General features: G+C 38.5%; 1 protein-coding gene across 1 annotated transcript; it reads left to right on the plus strand.

Moving 5' to 3' along the window:
• The first annotated feature begins 399 nt into the window (after window positions 1-399).
• Window positions 400-16,728, plus strand: MRPS14 (mitochondrial ribosomal protein S14). The gene is made up of 3 exons (XM_043485897.1): window positions 400-541; window positions 14,749-14,907; window positions 16,373-16,728. The coding sequence occupies exons 1-3, from the start codon at window positions 497-499 to the stop codon at window positions 16,553-16,555; spliced, it is 387 nt and encodes a 128-aa protein (XP_043341832.1). The 5' UTR covers window positions 400-496; the 3' UTR covers window positions 16,556-16,728.
• The last annotated feature ends 1,852 nt before the right edge of the window (window positions 16,729-18,580 follow it).

Genomic DNA, 18,580 nt, shown 5'->3' on the forward strand with positions numbered 1-18,580 from the left:
TGATGATATGACCACTATAGCTGAGAGAAAAGAGAGATCTGCAAAATTTACACGAGGAAGGAAGAACCGGACAGAGGATGAACTGGCCGTAACTGTGGGCTTCTAGCAAGTAGCATCCTAAACTAACGGAGGATACAGGAGAAGCAGGTCGAGCGACAATTTAGAGAAAGAGACATCGGTGACAATGAACAGATAAGAAAGGGTGAAGAAAAGGAGGTGAATGAGGACAAAGGTTAAGAGGTTGCGTAAGCCGCTCAAGAAGGGAAGAACAGGTGAAGAGCGTCACAGTCCACTATCAGTATCACAGCTCCGCTTCCAGATTGTTATTTTGCCCAAATTCCGTTGAATACCGCGAGAACGCTAATCTAATTAACTATCCCCGCCTTCCCGAACGCTAAAGACCCGCCCCCTGCGGCCCAGGTCCCGCCCCTCGTGTCCTCGCTGTTGGCGTCAGTGTTAATAAAGTTGCAGCGGTTTGACATTTGCGGTCGACAAGATGGCTGCCTCCATGCTCGGCTCTCTGCTGCGGATCGTCCGGCAGGTCTGGCTCGCGCCGTTATACCCTCCTTCCCTTCTCCTCTGAACTTCCAAACACACAGGTCCTCCCTCCACTGTTCTGTCACCAGGAGCGCCCAGTGCAGACCTGTTCCAGGGTTCTCTCTCTGTCCGCTTCCCTCCTCCGGCTTGATTCCGGCGAGGGCCGAGCTGCAAATGTAAATTTGTAAACTTAGAGCTTTTTTGGAAACATAGAGCTTAGGGTTATTTGTAAACTTAGAGCTGACTGGTGTTGAAAGCCTGCAGACTGCCTCCAATTTACTAGTGTAGGTGGAGACAGAAGGTGTCTGAAGAATGAGGTCCCCCAAACCTCCCAATGTTAAAAAAGAGAAGCCTAGCAAAAGAGACTTGAACAGAGCGAGGGAGGAGAGCGTGGTGGCCTGGAAGCACTTCAGGAGCAGCGAGTGGGGAACTCTGGTTAAAATCAATTAAAAGAAGGGCTGAGAATTGCCTGTTGGGTTTGCGTGCGTGCCTGCTCAGTAGCTTCCGATTCTTTGCGACCCCATAGACTGTAGCTCGCCGGACTCCTCTGTCCATGGTATTCTCCAGGCAAGAATACTGTAGTGGGTTGCCGCGCCCTCCTCCAGGAGATCTTCCTGACCCAGGGATCAAACTGGCGTCTCTTGGGACTCCTTCATTGGCAGGCGGATTCTTTACCACTGCGGCACCTGGTAGCCCCTCTGTTAGGGTTAGCAGCATGGAAATTGTTGGAACCTGCATCATAGCAGTTTCGATGGTGTGGTGGGGGTGAAAGTATTAGAGACAGAATAGGAGGAAAGAAATACATTGTATCTTTCCTACAAACTACAAACACAGACTACAAACGTAGACTAACCTTTGAAGACGTTTTGCTGCAAAAAGGAACAGAAAATTGGGTCAATAGCTGAAGAGGAGGTGGGTTAAGAGTGGGTGTTTTGTGGTGTTTTTTATTTTTAATGTGACAGAAGTCAGTGCGTGTTTCTGTGTCAAAGGGAAAGATTCTGTAGAGGGGGTAAAATAGATAATGTAGGAGAGGGAAGAATTGCTGAAGCTGTAACTTGTGCAGGCAAGAGGTGGTGAGTTTAGTGTTAGATTATTTGGTCTTCAGAACATGAACAGTTAATCTGTAATGGTGTTGTCCAATAGAAATAAAATACCAACCACATTTGTAACTTACAATTTTCGAGTAGCCAGATGAAATTAATTTTAATCAAATTAATTTTAAAGCAGATGAAATTAATTTTATTAAAATATTTTAAATACGTTTATAGAAAATATTGTATTTCAACATGTAATCTCTAAATATGATGTGTGAGATCTTACATTCTTTTTTTCATGCTAAATCTTCAAAATCAGGTTTATATTTTACACTTAGAGTACATCTTAGTTTGGATTCTAAACGTTCCACGATTAAGATGGAAAATGTAGTCCTATCAAAACTAAAATTTTTTAATGTTTGCCTTGCTTATGTTTAGATTTTTTTTAATTAAAATTAAATAAAATTTAGAATTACATTCCTCTAGTTACTTTTCAAGGGCTCACTAGTCATGTGTGGTTAGTGGCTACTGTATTGGACAGAGCAGATAGTTAATAGGAAGAGGGAATGTAGTGCATATGATTGCAGATGTTTTTTAAAAAATTTATTTTGTTGAAGTAGAGTTGATTTACAATGTTATGTTAATTTATGCTGTGCAGCAAAATGATTCAGTTGTACATATTTTTTCATATTATTTTCCATTATGGTTTATTACAGGATATTGAATTTAGTTCCCTATGCTATACAGTAGGACCTTGTTGTTTTTCCATTCTATATATAATAGTTTGCATCTGCTAATCCCAAAGGCCTTATCCAGCCCTTCCCCACGCCCCCTCCCCCTTGGCAACCACAAGCCTGTTCTATATATCTGATTATAGGTGCTTTTGATTTCATAATTGAAGAGAAAGTGAAGTCATCAGCTAAACATGGGGATGTGGGAGCAGGTGTCAGGGATTTAAAGAAAGAAGAGATGGTGTAAAATGGTCAAGAGTAGATCAGAAGAATAGTGGCAAGAATTAGAGCCAATAAGGTGAAGTGAAAGAGGGATCAGGGAGTTGAGGGTGTATGGAAGACAATATTGTGTTTATAGACCATGGAATTCAGGTGGCTCAGACTGTAAAGAATCCGTCTGCAATGTGGGAGACCTGGGTTTGATCCCTGGGTTGGGAAGATCCCCTGGAGGAGGGCATGGCAACCCATTCCAGTATTCTTGCCTGGAGAATCCCCATGGACAGAGGAGCCTGGCTGGCTACAGTCCATGGGGCAGCAAAGAGTCGGACACGACTGAACGACTAAGCACACAGGAGATAGGAAATCAAAAGCTGAGAGACAGGTGAAAAGCTGGTAGGAGCAACGGATTAAAAGTTCCAGAGGGGCTGTTATTAGGGCGTTAGAAGAAACATGCTAGAAAGAAGTGATAGAGTATGAGATACACACAATTGGATGATAGAAAACTTTCACCCACTGGGAATAAAAGACCTCCGGCATGGAAGTGAATAGGAAAAGAAGAGTGGAGGACAAAATGAATGGAGGAAAAGAGTTCGAGGAATGGAGAGATCAGGATATAATTTCACTTGTGTTGAGATCACCAGGAATTAAGACAGGAGGAGTGACAGCCAGGATTGACAGTGAAAAATGAAAGGGAGTGGTGGGGGCTGTGGTAGATGACTGCAGTGGTGGAAGAATAACCCAGCGGCACGTGAGTCACAGCTTCCTTTCAGGAAGGAGGGACAGTCTGGAAGCTGCAGTAAAGAGCAAGAAAGCTTCCTCCCAGTTGTGGGAGAAAAAGAGCTATAGGGAAAACTATTGAGCAAACATCTGGAGGAGTTGTTAAGAGCAGTTGAGGATTTAGAAGATATTGATGATGGTAGACCATGAGTTGAAGACAATCCAATGGAATAGTTTTAGGAGATGAAGAGGGGTGAGAGAGAGGGGTAGGTTAGGATGTGTACAGAACAGAATGGAAGCAATCTTAACATGTAAAGCACTGTTATAAACTGGTAAGAAAATACAATATAACAGAAATGTGGGCAGAGGAGATGTAAGAGACCAGTAAGTGTGTATTTTAAAAGTGTATTGCCTAAAGGCAATAATCAGAGAAAAAAGTTGCACAGAAAGAATAAAAAGTTCTTTGTTTTTTCTTAAATAAATAGAAACATGTTAGGAGACGGTAGAGAGAACATTATTTAGCAATAGTCTGGAAAAGAATTGAAGGCGAAAATATTTAATTTTGCTTTCTAATTCTCTCTTACTTTCAGTTTCATAGGTAACAGCAGACATTGCATTGCCCCTTCAGAATTGTTTCTTTCAGCCAGAATGACCTCCTTGGACCTTACCACTCGATCTTGTCCATTTCCTCATTTGGTTTGGAAAAACTTCACCTTCTCTCCCTTCCCCCGCTTCCTAACTGTATCAGAATTCTGTCAGGCCTTCAAAGCCTTGCCTAAGCCCTCTTTCCATGACGCGTATTTCCAGCCACTGTGACCATGGTACTCATTTGAGTCAGTCGTGAATGAAATTTCAATATCGATTTGATACATGCTGTCTTATTTCCAGGAGATGATTTTAGAGTTGTCGTATTTCCCCTTGAGACTTTGAAGCATTGAAGGCAGTTTATGTTTTGTTGATAGGTTGAAAAAAAAAATTATCTTTCTAGTCTAGTAGTCTCATTTTCAGCTTTATATTCTGTATCATGCTGTACATGTATTTCTAAAACGGCGGTTATAAGAGGCCATCATCATTCCCCATAGCTGTAATGTAATGAACATAATAAAGTATCTGCTCTGGTTTGGGAAAGACTTGAGTTTCTAATGGCCTATACTCTGCGTGTACCGTTAGAAGTGTTGGCTCTCACCATGTAAACATGTGACAATGAGGAACCCTCTGTCTTGTTACTGGACAACTCACGCTAAGAAATGAGTTCTGAGTGACAATTTCAAAGTACCCATTGACCCAGCAGTTCTGCTTCCAGGAATTTATCCTACTGATATATACAAATATATATGAAATGATTTACATAAGACATTATTCATTGCAGCATTGTTTATAATGATAACTGGTGAGGTATGGTCTAGTTATCCACCAGTAGGTCACAGGATAATAAATCATGATGCATCTGTGGGGAGGAAGAAAGTTCTCAGCTGGAGCCCTTGTGTCAATAGCAAGAGAAAAGCATACAAATTTGTAAGTTTTACCCAACACAGGAGTTTTCATAAGGAAAGCCGAACCAAAGGAGTTAAACCTAAGTGGGTTTTGTGCGAGGGTTAATGAAGCCTGGTAAGTCATGGGAAAATGTGGTAAGACTAAAGGCATGAGCTATGTGTAGAAAACTAGAGGAAAGTTAGCGTGGCCTGTTATTCAGATTCTTCTCAGTGTTCCTCAGGCTTCAGAGATAAGGATGCTTCTTTTATACCCTGGGTATACAGAGGAACCCTCTCGTGAGGGTCTTGTGACCTGTTTCAGGGGAAGGGTCAGAAAGTCCTTCATGCACCTGCTGTTTCTCAGATTCCTTTTGCTTGAAATAAACAGTATACCAAAGGAGCCCTATTTTGAGATAGTGTCTCCTGAACCTGGTCACTTCCATATAGTGGAATATTATGCAACCTAAAACAATATGGAAGCTTTTAAACATGGATATAGAAAGAGCTCTAAAATCTATTGTTAAATGGGGAAAAAAAATGGGTAGGGAAAGAAACATGGGAGAGGGAGTGTGTATGTGTATTTTATAGGCAAAAATCTCTGGAAGGCTACAGAAAAGAAATTAGTAACTGGTTACCTCTGGGATAGGGGTATGGTCACTGGGCAGGTAAGGGATGATGTGGGAGGATGAATCCACTTTGTGTCTTTTTTTTATTATTATTTTTTATTATTTTTTTTATTGAACTGTAGTTGATTTACAGTATTGCTTATATTTGGTGTTGTGTGTGTGTTCCTTTTCTTAATTCTTTTCCATTATAGGTTATTACAAGATACTGAATATAGTTGCCTGTGCTATACTCTAAATTCTTATTATTTTATACATGCTAATGTGTATCTGTTAATCCCACACTCCTAATTTATCTCTTCTTCCTCCCTTCCACTCTGATGATCATAAGTTTGTTTTCTGTATCTGTGAGTCCACTTCTATTTTGTAAATAAGTTCATTTGTATCATTTAAAAAAAATTCCATATGTAAGTGATATCATGAGTCTTTGATTTTTTTCCTTAAAATGATGATCTCTAGATCCATCCATGTTGCTGCAAATGGCCTTATTTCATCTTTTATGGCTGAGTAATATCCCATTGTGTGTGTGTGTACACCCCACATCTTTATTATCCATCTGTGAGGGACACTCAGGCTGCTTCCATATCTTGGATATTGTAAATAGCGCTGCTGTAAACATTGTGGTGCATGTATCTTTTTGATTTAGAGCTTTTTCCGGATGCATGCCCAGGAGTGGAACTGCTGGATTATATGGTGACTCTTTCTAGTTTTAAGGAATGTTTTCCATAGTGGCTGTACCAATTTGCATTCCGACCAACAAAGGAGGAGAGTTCCCTTTCCTCCACACCCTCTCCAACAATTGTTATTTGTAGACTTTTTGATAGTGGCCATGTTGACCTGTATAAAGCGATACCTCACTGTCGTTTTGATTTTCATTTCTCTAAGAATTAGCGACATTGAATATCTTTACATGGACAGAGGAGCCTGGCTGGCCATGGTCCATGGCATCGCAGAGAGTCAGACATGACTGAAGTGACTCAGCACGCACGCACATGTACCTGTTAGCCATCTGTATGTCTTTGGAGAAATGTCTATTTAGGTTTTCTGCTCATTTTTTAATTAGATTAAAAATTTTTTTATTGGAGTGTAATTGATTGACAGTGTTGTGATAGTTTCTGCTGGACAGCAAAGTGAATCAGTTGTGCATATACATATGTCCAGTCTTTTTTAGGTTCTTTTCCCATATAGGTCCTTCCAGAGTATTGAGCAGAGTTCCCTGTGCTATGCAGTAGGTCTTTATTAATTATGTATTTTGTATATAGTTATGTATATGTGTCAGTTCCAGTCTTCCAATTTATCCCTTCCCTCCACCCCCCCAAACCGTAAGATTTCTTTCTACATGTGACTGTTGTATAAATAAGTTTATACGATATTTTTAGATTCCACATATAAGTGGTATCACAGGATGTTTGTCCTTCTCTGTCTAACTCACTTCACTGAGTATGACAGCCTCTGGGTCCATCCATGTCTCTGCAGTTGGCAGTATTTCATTCTTTTTTATGGCTGAGTAATATTACATCATACATACATACACATATATGTACCACAACGTCTTTATCCATTCCCTTGTTGATGGACATTTAGGTTGCTTCCATATCCTGGCTATTGTAAATAGTGCTGCAGTGAACATTGGAGTGCATGTATCTTTCTGAATTATGGTTTTCTTCAGGTATATGCCCTGGAGTGGAATTGCTGGATCGTATTGCTGGTAATTCTGTTTTTAGATTTTTAAGGAAACTGCATGCTGTTCTCCATAGTGGCTATACCAGTTTACATTCTGACCCAGCAGTATAGGAGGGTTCCCTTTTCTCCACATTCTCTCCAGCATTTACTATTTGTAGGCTTCTTGATGATGGCCATCCTGACTGGTATCAGGTGATAACTCATTGTAGTTTTGATTTGCCTTTCTCTGAGAATTAATCATGTTGAGCTTTTTGTGTGCTTTTTGGCCATCTGTATGTCTTCTCTGGAGAAATGTATATTTAAATCTTTTGCCCATTTTTTAATTGGGTTGTTAGTTTTTATGTTAGTGAGCTGTGTGTGCTGTTTGTATATTTTGGAAATCAAGCCCTTGTCAGTACCATCGCTTGTGAATGTTTTCTCCCCGCCCATGAGTTGTCTTTCTGTTTATAGGTTTCCTTTGTTGTGCAAAACTTTATAAGTTTGACTTGGTCCCAGTTGTTTAGTTTTGTTTTTATTTCCATTATTCTAGGAGATGGGCCCAAAAACATATTGCTGCAATTTATGTCAGAGACAATTTATGTCAAAGACTGTTCTGCCTATATCTTCCTCTAGGAAAATGTAGCAGTGCAGCTTTTCCTGGGACCATTTCCTGGAGAGATTGTCTTTTCTCCATTGTATATTCTTTGTTTGTCCTAGATGAATTCACCCTAGTGCAGGGGTTTATTGCTGGACTTACAGTCCTGTTCCATTAATCTGTTTTTGTGCCAGGACCATATTCTATTGATTACTGTAGCTTTGCAGTATTGTCAGCAGCCAGGGAGTCTGATTTCATCTATCTCCATTTTTCTTTGTCAAGATCACTTTGGCTATTCAGGGTCTTTTATAATTCCAAACAAATAAAAGATTTGTTTTAGTTTGTGAAAAATACCACTCATAATTTGATAGGGATTGCATTGAGTCTATAGATTGCCCTGGATAGTATTAGTAATTTTCACAATAAAATTGTTAATTTTCACAATATTGATTCTTCCAATCCAAGAACATGGTATATTTTTCCATGTGTTGTGCCATCTTCAGTTTCATCAAGGTCTTACAGTTTTTGAAGTACGGGTTTTTGCCTCTTTTGGTAGGTTTTATTCTTGTTTAGTTGTGTTTTTTTAGTTTATTTAGTTTATTCTTGCTAAGTTGTGTCCAACTCTTTTGAGACCCCATGGACTATAGCCCACCAGGCCCCTCTGTCCATGGGATTTCCCAGGCAAGAATACTGGAGTGGAAAAAAAAAAAAGAATACTGGAGTGGGATGCCATTTCCTTCTCCAGAGGATCTTCCTGATGGTGGGATTGAACCCATGTCTCCTGCATTGGCAGGTAGGTTCTTTACCACTGAGCCACCAGGGAAGCCCTCAGCAGATTTGAAGTGAACTGAAAGGGGCTCAGTTGTGTCTGGCTCTTTGTGAACTATACAGTCCATGGACTTCTCCAGGCCAGAATACTGGGGTGGATAGCCTGTCCCTTCAGTGCATCTTCCCAACCCAGGGATCAAACCCAGGTCTCTCGCATTGCAGGCAGAGTCTTTACTATCTGAGCCACAAGGGTGGTATTTTATTCTTTTTGATGCAATGATAAATAGGGTTGTTTTCTTAATTCTCTTTCAGATTTTTTGTAGTTAGTGTAGAGAAATGCAACAGATTTCTGTGTATTAATTTTCTATCCTGCAACTTTATCAAGTTCATTGATGAGCCTCAGTAGCTTTCTAGTGGCATCTTTATGATTTTCTATGTGTAGTATCATGTCTTCTGTAAACAGTGGCAGTTTTACTTCTTCCTTTCTGATTTGGATTCCTTTTTTTCTTTTCTGATTTGGCTAGGACTTTAAAATTTTTATTGACTATTTCTGATCTTAGAGGAAATGTTTTCAGCTTTTCACCATTGAGTATGATGATGTTAGCTGTGGTTTTATTGCACTGAAATGTGTTTTCTCTGTGCTCACTTTCTGGAGAATTTTTATCATAAATGGATGTTGAATTTCTTTTTCTTATTTAAAAATTATTTGTTTTTAACTAGAGGGTAATACTTTACAGTGTTCTGTGGGTTTCTGCCATTCGTCAACATGAATCAGCTGTGGGTGCACATACGTCCCCTCCCTCTTGAACCTCCCTCCCACTCTAGGTTGTCTCCGTGCACAGGTTGAGCTCCCTGCATCATATAGCAAATTGCCCCTGGCTATCTGTTTTACATATGGCAATATATATGTTTCAGTGCTACTGTCTGAATTCGTCCCACCTTCTCCTTTCCACGCTGTGTCTGCAAGTCTGTTCTCTGTGTTGCTTCTCTATTGCTACCTACAAACAGGGTCATCAGTACCATTTTTCTAGATTCCACATATATATGTGTTAATATACAGTATTAATATTCTGACTTACAGGCTCTAAGTTCATCCACCTCACTTGAACTGACTCAAATTCAATCCTTTTGTGGCTGAGTAATATTCTGTTGTATATATGAACCACAACTTCTTTATCCATTCATCTGTCAGTGGACATGTAGGTTGCTGCCGTGTTCTGGTTATTGAAAATAGTGCAGGAGTGAACATTGGGATACATGTGTCTTTTAGAATTGTGGTTTTCTCAGGGTATATGCCCAATAGTGGGATTGCTGGGTCATATGGTAGTTTAGTTTTTAAAGAAATCTCCATATTGTTCTCCACAGTGGCTATATTAATTTACATTCCGACCATCAGTGCAAGAGGGTTTCCTTTTCTCCACATCCTCTCTAGCATTTATTGTTCATAGATTTTTTGATGGTGGCCGTTCTGACTAGTGTGAGGTAGTACCTCATTGTAGTTTGATTTGCATTTCTCTAATAATAAGCAATGTTGAACATTTTTTTTTCATGTGTTTATTAGCTATCTGTATATCTTCTTTGAGAAATGTTTGTTTAGGTCTTCTGCCCATTTTTTGATTGGGTTCTTTGTTTTTCTGATATTGAGCTGCATGAGCTGCTTGTATATTTTGGAAATGAATCCTTTGTCAGTTGCTTCATTTGCAATTATTTTCTCCCATTCTAAGGGTTGTCTTTTCACCTTGTTTATGGTTTCCTTTGCTGTGCAAAAATTTTTAAGTTTAATTAGATCCTGTTTGTGTATTTTTGTTTTTATTTCCACTACTCTAGGAGGTGGGTCATAGAGAATCTTGTTGTGATTTATGTCAAAGAGTATTCTGCCTGTGTTTTCCTCTAGGAGGTTTGTAGTTTCTGGTCTTACATTTAGGTCTTTAATCCATTTTGAGTTTCTCTTTGTGTACAGTATTAAGAAGTGTTCTAATTTCATTCTTCTACATATAGCTGTCCAGTTTTCACAGCACCAGTTATTGAAGAGATTATCTTTTCTTCATTATATAGTTTTGCCTCCTTTGTCAAAAACAAGGTGCCCATAGGTACATGAGTTTATTTCTGGGCTTTTTATTTTGTTCAATTAGACTATATTTCTGTTTTTGTGCCAGTACCATACTATCTTGATGACTGTAGCTTTGTAGTATAATCTGAAGTCAGGAAAGTTAATTCCTCTAACTCCATTCTTCTTTCTTATGATTGCTTTGAGTATTTGGGGTCTTCTGTGTTTCCATACGAATTGTGAAGTTTTTTGCTCTAGTTCTGTGAAAAATGCCATTGGTAATTTGATAGGAATTGCATTGAATCTGTAGATTGTTTTGGGTAGTATAGTCATTTTCAGTGTTTATTCTTCTAATCTAGGAACATGGTATATCTCTCCATCTGTTTATGTCATCTTTGATTTCTTTCATCCATATCTGATAGTTCTCTGAGTACAGGTCTTTTGTCTCCTTAAATAGGTTTATTGCTAGGTATTTTATTTTCCTATTGCAATGGCGAATGGGATTAATTCCTTAATTTCTCTTTCTGATTATTCATTGCTAGTGTATAGTAATGCAAGGGATTTCTGTGTATTGATTTTGCAGCCTGCAACTTTGCTAAAATTACTGATTAGCTCTTGTAATTTTCTGATAATATCTTTAGAGTTTTCTATGTGTAGTATTGTGTTATCTGCGAACAGTGAAAGTTTTACTTATTTTCCAGTCTGGATTCTTTTTATTTTTCTTCTCTGATTGCCATGGCCAGCATTTCCAAAACTATGTTGAGTAATAGTGGCAAGAGTGGGCACACTTGTCTTATTACTTATCTTAGAGGAAATACTTTGTTTTTCACCATTGAGAATGTTTGCTGTGGGTTTATCATATATGGCCTTTATTATGTTGAGGTAGGTTCCTTCTGTGTCCATTTTCTGAAGAGTTTTTGTCATAAATTGGTGCTGAATTTTGTTAAAAGCTTTCTCTGTATCTATTGAGATTTTCATATGATTTTTATCTTTTAATAATGTGGTATATCATATTGATTGACTTGTGTATATTGAAGAATCCGTGCATCCTTGGATAAACCCAACTTGATCCTTAATGTGTTGTTGGCTTCTGTTTGCTAGAATTTTGTTGAGAATTTTTGCATCCATGTTCATCAGTGATACTGGCCTGTGATTTTCTTTTTTTGTGATGTCTTTATCTGGTTTTGGTATCAGGGTGATGGTGGCCTCATTGAATAAGTTCAGAAATGTTCTTTCCTCTGCAATTGTTTGGAATAGTTTCAGAAGGATTGGTGTTAACTCACCTCTGAATGTTTGGTAGAATTCTTCTGTGAAGCCATCAGTTCCTAGACTTTTCTTATTGGCAGTTTTTAAATAATTGGTTTTATTTCAGTATTAGTAATTTTCTGTTTCCTCCTGGTTCAGTCTTGCGAGATTATACCATTCAAAGAATTTGTCCATTTCAATTAGGTTACACATTTTATTGGGACATTGTTGCTCATACTAGTCTATTATGATCCTTTGTATTTCTGTGGTGTCGGTTGTAACTTTTCCTTTTTCATTTATGATTTTACTGATTTTGGCTCTCTCCCTTTTTTTCTTGATGAGTCTGAAGATTTGTAAATTTTGTTTATCTTAAAAAAAAAAAACAAAACCTGCTTTTACTTTCATTGCTCTTTTTTATTGTTTAGTCTCTTAATTCGTTTGTGCCCTGACTTTTATGATTTCTTCTACTAAGTTTGATTTTTATTTCTTCTTCTTTCGCTGGTTGCTTTAGGTGTAATGTTAGGTTGTTTATTTAAGATTTTCTTGTTTCCTGGGATAAACTTGTATCACTATTAACTTCCCTCTTAGAAGTGCTTTTGCTATATCTCATTTTCATTTGTCTCCAGATATTTTCTGATTTCTTCTTTGACTTCTTCAGTGATTCTTTGATTGTCTAATAGCATATTGTTTTATCTCAGTGTGTGTGTGTGTGTGTGTGTTTCCATTTACTTGATTTCTAGCTTCATAGCCTCATGATAGAAGATGCTTGATATGATTTCAGTTTTCTCAAACTGACCACCGTCTGCTCTGTGCCCCTGCATGGGATCTATCCAGGAGGATGTTCCAAGTGCACTTGTCAAGGATGTGTATTCTGTTTTGGGCTTGAATGCTCTATAAATATCAGGTCTGATGTGTCATTTAAGGCCTGTGTTTCGTTATTTATTTTCTGTCTGGATGGTCTATCCAGACAGATATTTGTGGGGTGTTATAAGTGGGGTGTTATACCCCATTGATATAAGTGGGGTGTTAGTGTCCCTCACTATTATTTTGTTACTGTCAATTTCTCCTTTTATGTTTTTTAACATTTGGCTTATCTATTGAGGTGCTTCTATGTTGGGTCAATATATATTTATAGTTGTTATATATTATTCTTGGATTGATCCCTTGATCATTATATAGTGTCCTTTGTCTCTTATAGCCATCTTTAATAAGTATATTTTATCTGATGTGAGTATTGCTATTCCAGCTTTTATTTGATTTCCCCTTGCATGAAATGCATTTTTCCATCCTGTCTCTTTCATTCTGTATTTCTTGAGAAGTGGGTCTCTCATCAACAGCATATTTATGGATCTTCTTTTTATATTCATTCAACCAATCTATGTCTTTTGGTTGGAGTATTTAATCTGTTTACATTTATGGTAATTGTCGATATATATATTCTTACTGCCATTTTGTTTACTGTGTTGGATTTGTTTTTGTAGGTCTTTTTTCTCCCTTTACTCTTTTGTTCTCTTGTGATTTGATGACTGTCTTTAGTGTTATATTTGGATTCCATTTTCTTTTTTGTATGTATATTATAGACTTCTGGTTTGCTGCAATTACCATGAGGTTTTATATTGGAATGTGTATTTATACGTACTTGTTGTAAGTTGACCTCTTATTTTCTAATGCATTTTAGGTACTCTGCATTTGTACTCTCTTCCCCTCATGATTACTATTCTTTATTTTATATTTTACATCTAGTTTTGTGTAACCCTTAACTGCTTGTTGTGGATACAAATGGTTTTACTACTTTTGTCTTTTAACCTCCCTACTAGCTTTATGCATGGATGATTTCCTACGTTTATTGTACGTTTACCTTTACCAGTGAGTGTTTCCATTTTGTCATTTTCTTGTTTCTAGTTGTGTCCTTTTCTTTTCTGCCTCTTGAAGTTTCTTTAGCAGTTGTTATAAAGCTGGTTTTGTGGTGCTGATTTTCTTAGCTCTTGCTTGTCTATAAAGCTTTTGATTTCTCCATCAAATCTGAATGAGACCCTTGCTGAGTACAGTATTCTTGGTTTTAGGTTTTTCTCTTTCATCACTTTAAGTACATCATGCACATTCTCCTGGCCTGCAGTTTGTGCTGAAAAATCAGTTGGTAGTTTAATGGGAATTCCCTTACAAGTCATTTGTTGCTTTTCCCTTTTAAGTCTGTCCTTACCTTTAATTTTTGTCATTTTGATTACAATGTGTTACGGTATATTTCCTTTGTGAATTAATCCTGTATGGGACTCTCTCTGCTTTTTGTACTTGGGTGTCTGTTTCCCTTCCCAAATCACAGATGTTTTCAGCTATTGTTTCTTCAAATATTTTCTCAGACCCTTTCTCACTGGGATCCCTATAATGTGAATGTTAGCATGCTTCCTGTTATCCCAGGGGTCCCTTAATCTGGCCTCATTTCTTTTCATTCTTTTTTCTGTTACATGGCAGTGATTTCCACTCCTGTGTCTTCCAGTTTACTGATCCATTCTTCTGAATCATTGAGTCCACTACTGATTCCTTCTATAGTGTCCTTCATTTCAGTTATTGCATTCTTTAATTCTGTTTCATTGTTCTTTGTATTTTCTAATTCTTTTTTGAAAGTTTATAATTTCTTGCTCTCTGCATCTGTGCTCCTGCCGAGTCCTTTGATTGTCTTTACGATCATTACTCTGAACTGTTTCTTGGGTAGATTGCCTACCTCCACGTCACTTAGTTGTTCTTATGAGGTTTTATCTTGTTCCTTCGTCTCAAATATATTCCTGTGTCACCTCATTTTATCTCAAGTGCTGTTTGTATTTTATGTATGTGGTAGGTTGGTTACGTTTCTTGACTTTGGAGAAGTGTTCCTCTGTAAGACATCTTTTGCATCCCAGCAGTGCTCACCCAACAATGGCCAGGGGCCAGGTAGTCCCAGGGTAGTGTCTGGCCTGAATTTGCAGATTATTCTGTGGGTTGCGGAACAGTAATTTTCTTTCTTTGAGGGGCTGGTGCTTGTCCCCTGGTGGGTGGAGTTGGGTTTTGATCCTCTGGCAGATCCTGGGTCTGACTCTCCTTCACTTATTCCTTTTCTCCTTTAGATGGTTCCTTCATCAGCTTCAGGCCAAGTTCGAAGTTACTATGTCAATTGGAGAATGTTGCGTGATGTAAAGAGAAGAAAAATGGCCTACGAGTATGCAGATGAGAGGCTACGGATCAATTCTCTCAGGAAGAATACTATTCTTCCAAAAAACCTTCAGGTTAGCTAATTAGGATGAGTATCTGCCAGAAAATCATTAACTCAAATCACTTCATACTGTTTGTTGTAACTTAGTATACTTTGTGAAGACTAGAATCTAGCTTTCCTGGTCAACATAAACACCATTGAAACTTTTGATTAGTTTCAAATGAAAAAATTATTCATTCTTAACTAGCCTTTCAGCCATTTCATTAGGTGATACTTAAAAGGTACTGAGGCATGGTGACCACACAGAAATTGGATAGTTATTTTGACCCATGGTGTCTCTCTAGTTCATCCCAGTCTTTCAGCGTGCCCAGCATATGACCTACACTATTCCTTATCGAAGGCCATCCCTAAGCCTGTTTCTGAATTCCTTTACCCATGAGGTGGCCTTCATATAGGTTTGACTTCTTGTCATACTGTTTAACTTGAAAAAGAGAATGTCAGCTCAGGCTTCCTGAAGCATAAGTCCTGTACCAAATTGTTAGCATAAAATACCTGCATTCAAGAGTCTTATCAGAGACTATAACTCATACTCAAGGCCATGAAACTTATCAAAAGCTCAGAGTAAAAATTATTTCATTCATTTAAATTTGAAGAATAATATACAGGCTCTTCATTATCATGGATTCTTTTTAAATCTTATCTAAATTCGGCCAGATAAGCAGAAAATGGAGTGCCTTGGACCACTGTGTTACAGCTTTTATTGTAATGGCATTAAGCTACTCGCCTATATTTAGGCAGTAATAAGTGGCTCCTGAGAAACAAAGCTTAAGATGTTAGGGAGGACAAATTTATGAAGACCTCCATGAAGAGTCTCCAGTTTGAGAACCATCAATAGATGTGCAGAGCCTCTGTGAATCCTGGGAACTTATATGGCTGTTTGTTGCCTGCCAACTGGCTTACAAGGTGAATTTCTGTCCCAGTGCTAATCAATTTACAGGCTCTCACAGAATGCTCTTTTGTTTCATTTTCCCTTTGCCTAGTTTCCTCGTTTGCTATACATATCGATTTTCTCAGTGAAGCTGGGACAGTCATTTGGGGAGACAACAGAAGTGCATGCATGTATTTTCCAAAAGAGAAATGAGAATGTTATCCTTGAGGTCAGGGACCGAAAGGAGGGAGAGGGAAGGCTTGGGTACTGATACTGTTTCTTAGGCTAGTTGCTGGTTACACAGCTGTTTTCTATTGCTGAAAACTTTTTGAGCTTTACACTTAAGAGTTTGTGGATTCTTGATTTTGTTTGTTAGGTTTCAATTTAATTTTGAAAAATTACATTGCGAGTATGTCAAACAATTCTGTCATTTTTCTTTTTGGCCTGTTTCTACTCAGTAAAATTCATCATAGTATCCAGGGTTGTTTTGCCGAACTTGGTTGCATTGATGAATCTAGCCTTTTGTGTTCTCTTCCTCTGAGCATTGACTCATCATCTAGAATTAGTAAATGCATGTGATCTGTGTGAATAATGTTGTGACTTCCCTTAGGAGGTGGCTGATGAAGAAATCGCTGCCCTTCCCCGGGATAGCTGCCCCGTTAGAATCAGAAATCGATGTGTTATGACGTCCCGCCCACGGGGTGTAAAGCGGCGCTGGAGGCTCAGCCGTATCGTCTTCCGTCACTTAGCTGATCACGGGCAGCTGTCTGGGGTCCAGCGAGCAATGTGGTGATCATCTCCAGAAGCTACTGACCTTGCAGGAAAACCATTGAGGCAAGAAGAGACTTTTCTAATAGATAAAAACCTGGTTTTTATTTGAGTGTTCTGTCAGTGAATAATATTTTTCTAAATATATTGTTCCCAAGCATAGTGCAAAGAGTAATTAAAAAAAAGCTTGTGAAAATATGTTCTGTATGGTTGTCTTTTCCTTCAAGTTCAATCTTTTAGCAACATGTAAGTGTTCCTGTATTTTTTTAAAGAGTGTTACTTCATCCAGCAGTATTATCTTGCTTGTTGACATGTAGCTCATGTGTGGCAATTATTAATCCTGGGCTGGCTACCCAGATCTGCACAGCTCACTTTTAGTTGGTTGTGAAGACGGACAGTACATTGGAAGGTAAATGTGATGTTCTGGATTATCTAACTAATCTTTGTGTGATGGCTGAACCAATAGAGAATCACTACTTGTTTTCTTGCTCCATCTTCAAGGCCTGAAAACCTATCCCAGGAGGAAAAGTCCTGCTGGAATGGTATGTATTTGCTGTATTCATATTTATTTCATCTGTAACAGAAATGAATAAAGGGAGAAAAACTTGTCTTGTGCAGTAACTTGATGATGTCATCAGCCCAGTGATAAAATATCCACGGGGTAGTACGGAAGCACCTACCTAACATCCGTCTAGAAGATGTTCCTGGAACTGACACCTGAACTTAAATCAGGAGGCAAGGGATGAGACTGTCTGCAAAGACAACAGTGAAAGCAAAGGCATCAAACAGTGAAACTGCGGTCACTTCAACGTATCAGAACTAAGAAGCACACAACAAAGGCTGTATCAAGGAAGACATGTGTGAAGGAGCTAAGACTTAAATACCAGCTGTCAGAGTTTTAAGCAAAGGAATGACATGATAGTTTGCCCTACATATAAATAACAGCTGTGTGGTGGATAGCCGTGAAAGGAAAAGACTACAAGCAAGATAAACAGCTAGGAGGATATCTTAATTGTTCAGGATGACAAGGGCCTGAACTAAGGTAGTGGTATTAGCAAAGTAGAAAAGGGGACGTTTTTTATTTGGCTGCACCCTCTTCCAAGAACACAAGAGAAGACTCTACACATGGACATCACCAGATGGTCGATAGCAAAATCAGACTGATTATGTTCTTTGCAGCCAAAGATGTAGAAGTTCTATACAGTTAACAAAAACAAGACCTGGAGCTGACTGTGGCTCAGATCATGAACTCCTTATTGCCAAATTCAGACTTAAATTGAAGAAAGTAGGGAAAACCACTAAACCATTCAGGTATGACCTAAATTAAATCCCTTACAATTATACAGTGGAAGTGATAAATAGATTCAAGGGATTAGATCCGACAGAGTGCCTGAAGAACCATGGATGGAGGTTTATGACATTATACAGGAGGCAGTGATCAAGACCATCCACAAGAAAAAGAAATGCAAAAAGGCAAAATGGTTGTCTGAGTAGGCCTTACAAATAGCTGAGAAAAGAAGAGAAGCGAAAGGCAAAGGAAAAAAGGAAAGATACACCTATTTGAATGCAGAGTTCCAAAGAATAGCAAGTAGAGACAAGAAAGCCTTCCTCAGTGATCAATACAAAGTAATAGAGGAAAACAATAGAATGGGAAAGACTAGAGATCTCTTCAAGAAAATTAGAGATACCAAGGGAACATCTTAGGCAAAGATGGGCTCAGTAAAGGACAGAAATGGTATGGACCTAACAGAAGCAGAAGATATTAAGAAGAGGTGGCAAGAATACAGAAGAACTATACAAAAAAGACCTTCACGACCCAGATAACAACGATGGTGTGATCACTCACCTAGAGCCACTCACCTAGATCCTGGAATGCTAAGTCAAGTGGACCTTAGGAACCATCACCATGAACAAAGCTAGTGGAGGTGATGGAATTCCAGTTGAACTATTTCAAATACTAAAAGATGATGCTTTGAAAGTGCTGCACTCAATATGCCAGCAAATTTGGAAAACTCAGCAGTGGCCACAGGACTGGAAAAGGTGAGTTTTC

Source organism: Cervus canadensis, chromosome 13 (genome assembly GCF_019320065.1).
Source record: "Cervus canadensis isolate Bull #8, Minnesota chromosome 13, ASM1932006v1, whole genome shotgun sequence".
Lineage (NCBI taxonomy): Eukaryota > Metazoa > Chordata > Mammalia > Artiodactyla > Cervidae > Cervus > Cervus canadensis.

Bases quoted from the DNA above. Each gene is read 5' to 3' on its own strand.
- MRPS14 (XM_043485897.1), top strand. From the start codon at position 497: ATGGCTGCCTCCATGCTCGGCTCTCTGCTGCGGATCGTCCGGCAG. The intron at 542-14,748 runs GTCTGGCTCGCG...TTTCTCCTTTAG, and splicing joins TGCTGCGGATCGTCCGGCAG to ATGGTTCCTTCATCAGCTTC. The intron at 14,908-16,372 runs GTTAGCTAATTA...GACTTCCCTTAG, and splicing joins TTCTTCCAAAAAACCTTCAG to GAGGTGGCTGATGAAGAAAT.